The sequence below is a fragment of the Lactuca sativa genome, chromosome 3 (genome assembly GCF_002870075.4).
Source record: "Lactuca sativa cultivar Salinas chromosome 3, Lsat_Salinas_v11, whole genome shotgun sequence".
Classification (NCBI taxonomy): Eukaryota; Viridiplantae; Streptophyta; class Magnoliopsida; order Asterales; family Asteraceae; genus Lactuca; species Lactuca sativa.
Window position 1 is genome coordinate 2274878 of NC_056625.2, and position 2210 is coordinate 2277087.

Sequence of the window (2210 nt, forward strand, 5' to 3'; positions counted from 1 at the left end):
ACCAACTTTCGTCTGAGTTTCCCTTTGTCAGCAAGCATACTTTTGGCTTTCCTCTAATTGGGTTGAGATATAGAGGTTACATCTCTCCTTTGTGCATGGATTTCAACAGGATTTTCTGAGTTTTCTTCTCGATGATCTCTAAACCTTCGTCATCGAACGAAACCTTTAATCCAATTCCCACAACTAGTTAAGAGACACTAATTAGATTATGCTGCAATCCTTCCACTTAAGCTACTTTACAAATCGAAAATTCGCCATTTGTAATCATCCCATATCCTTTGATCATGCCATATGAGTTGTTCCCATATTTTACACATCCACCATCCTTAAGGGACCGAGACTCCCTAAGCTCTTCCCTCCTTCCTGTCATATGACGAGAGCAACCACTGTCAATATACCATTCGTCATCAAATTGCTCGTCACTTATAACCTGCAAAATTTAAGCATATTTAGGAACACAAAGTCTCTTGGACCCTGGTGAGTCTTTTACAAAATAAGGAATTGCAACAGAAAGATCAACCAAATATGTTCTTTTTATTAATGTGGTTTCATCTTTTCGTTTGATGGTGTAAACTTTGATTTTATTTTTATCTTGCTTTAATTGAGGTGTGTTATTGTTAGTTGGTTTTTCAATTGAGTTTTTCTTTGGAGCTCTAAGGTTAGCTAACTTTTTCTTAACTTGTGCTGCATTATCAGAGACGAGTTTTCCCTTTCCTTTGATATCCTTCATCGGGTTTGGTTTAGGTTGCGAGTGAGGAGGATGGGATTTAGGACCAAACCTTGACTTTTGGTTCTTGGCGTAGTAAGAGTTGGGCCCGAAACTTCCTTTTCGGTTTTTCTGACTACTTATGTGACAATGATTGCATGAAGGAGATTTGTCCCTTGATTTGTTATTTTCTTTGGGATTGGATGCCTTTTTAGAGGGAACATAATTAGGGTTTGGGATTGCCAAAACTGTTTTCTCTCATTGAGGTTCTTCATGTATCTTTTGTTCTTTTGGCGTTTCTGTTCAGCAAGTTACTCTTGAGATTTATGAATGTTCGCTCTTGGTTTTGGTTTCTCCTCATGTTCTTCGGTTGTTGTTGAAGACATGCTTTTCTGTCATTGGTTCGTTTGGTATCTCTTTTGTGCCGCTTGAACTTGGCTTATCAAAACTTGAAGGTTTGTTGATGGGTTCAGCCACGTATCTACGCTTGACTCTCCATGAGGTTCGCTCCGACAGGTCAACCGTTTCGTTTGCATTGTCCATTGGTGCAGACCATAAGTAGTTGTCACAATCTTTAACGTTATCTCTATCAACCAGGGAGGTCAACTCGGCCGTTTGTTCCTTAGTTATTCCTTTAACGACATATACTTGGTTCGGCACTGTTTGCACCTTTTGATAAACTACCACCTTTTCTTTGAGGACTTTGGGCTTATCTTTGGAAATTCGAGAGAACTCCACAGAATTTTCAGATAAAAGCGATTTTGCTGTTTCGGATTCGCTCTTGAGAAATTTTGAACAGTCAATCTCGTCCTCTATTGAAATTTCGCTCATTTCACTTTCCTCATCAAATTCAGAAGTGGTTTCTAAATTCATTTCATTTTCTGAACTTAATTTGGCATTGGATGAGTCGAACTTCTGTATGGTCTCGGTTTTAATTTTTAATTTATCATTTTCGTCCAACAAATTCTTTAAAACAAATTTATGTTCTTTGGACTCAGTAAAAGCCTCAATTTTGTCCAGTCCATATTTGTAGGTCACTGAAAGCTCATCTGAGGACATTATAGATTGACATTCAGCGATAACTTCGTCCTCCTTAAATTCAAGGAAAGGCAAAATCACCTTATCAATCGTTTTGCCTATCTCACAATGTAGATGCAACTGGGTGATATTAGTATATACGCGTTTAGCAATCAAACAGAAAATATTTCTATGTTTCAAAAACTTCAAATTGTCTCGTTGCATATAAATAAGTTCATCCCTAGCCCTAACTAACTCTGACTCCTTTTGTTGTATCCATATCCTTCTCTTTTCACCCTTGGAAGACTCCCTGCTAAGTTGGTCAGTTAGGTTAGAATTTGCTAATCGAGTTTGCATAAGACTGCCACTTAAGTTAGAAAACTTGAATATTAATTCATTTAATTTCTTTTCGTAGTTAGTTACTGGTACTTTAATTGATTCTAGGATAGTTTTTACCTTGTTGATCAACTCATCGCAATCGCTGATC

At 37.5% G+C, this 2210-nt stretch overlaps 1 protein-coding gene across 1 annotated transcript; it reads right to left on the reverse strand.

The window, feature by feature from the left end:
- Positions 1-226: 226 nt before the first annotated feature.
- LOC128132565 (uncharacterized) lies at positions 227-730 on the reverse strand. The gene is made up of 2 exons (XM_052769119.1): positions 491-730; positions 227-430 (listed from the first exon to the last, which is right to left on the reverse strand). The coding sequence occupies exons 1-2, from the start codon at positions 728-730 to the stop codon at positions 227-229; spliced, it is 444 nt and encodes a 147-aa protein (XP_052625079.1).
- Between the last annotated feature and the right edge of the window lie 1480 nt (positions 731-2210).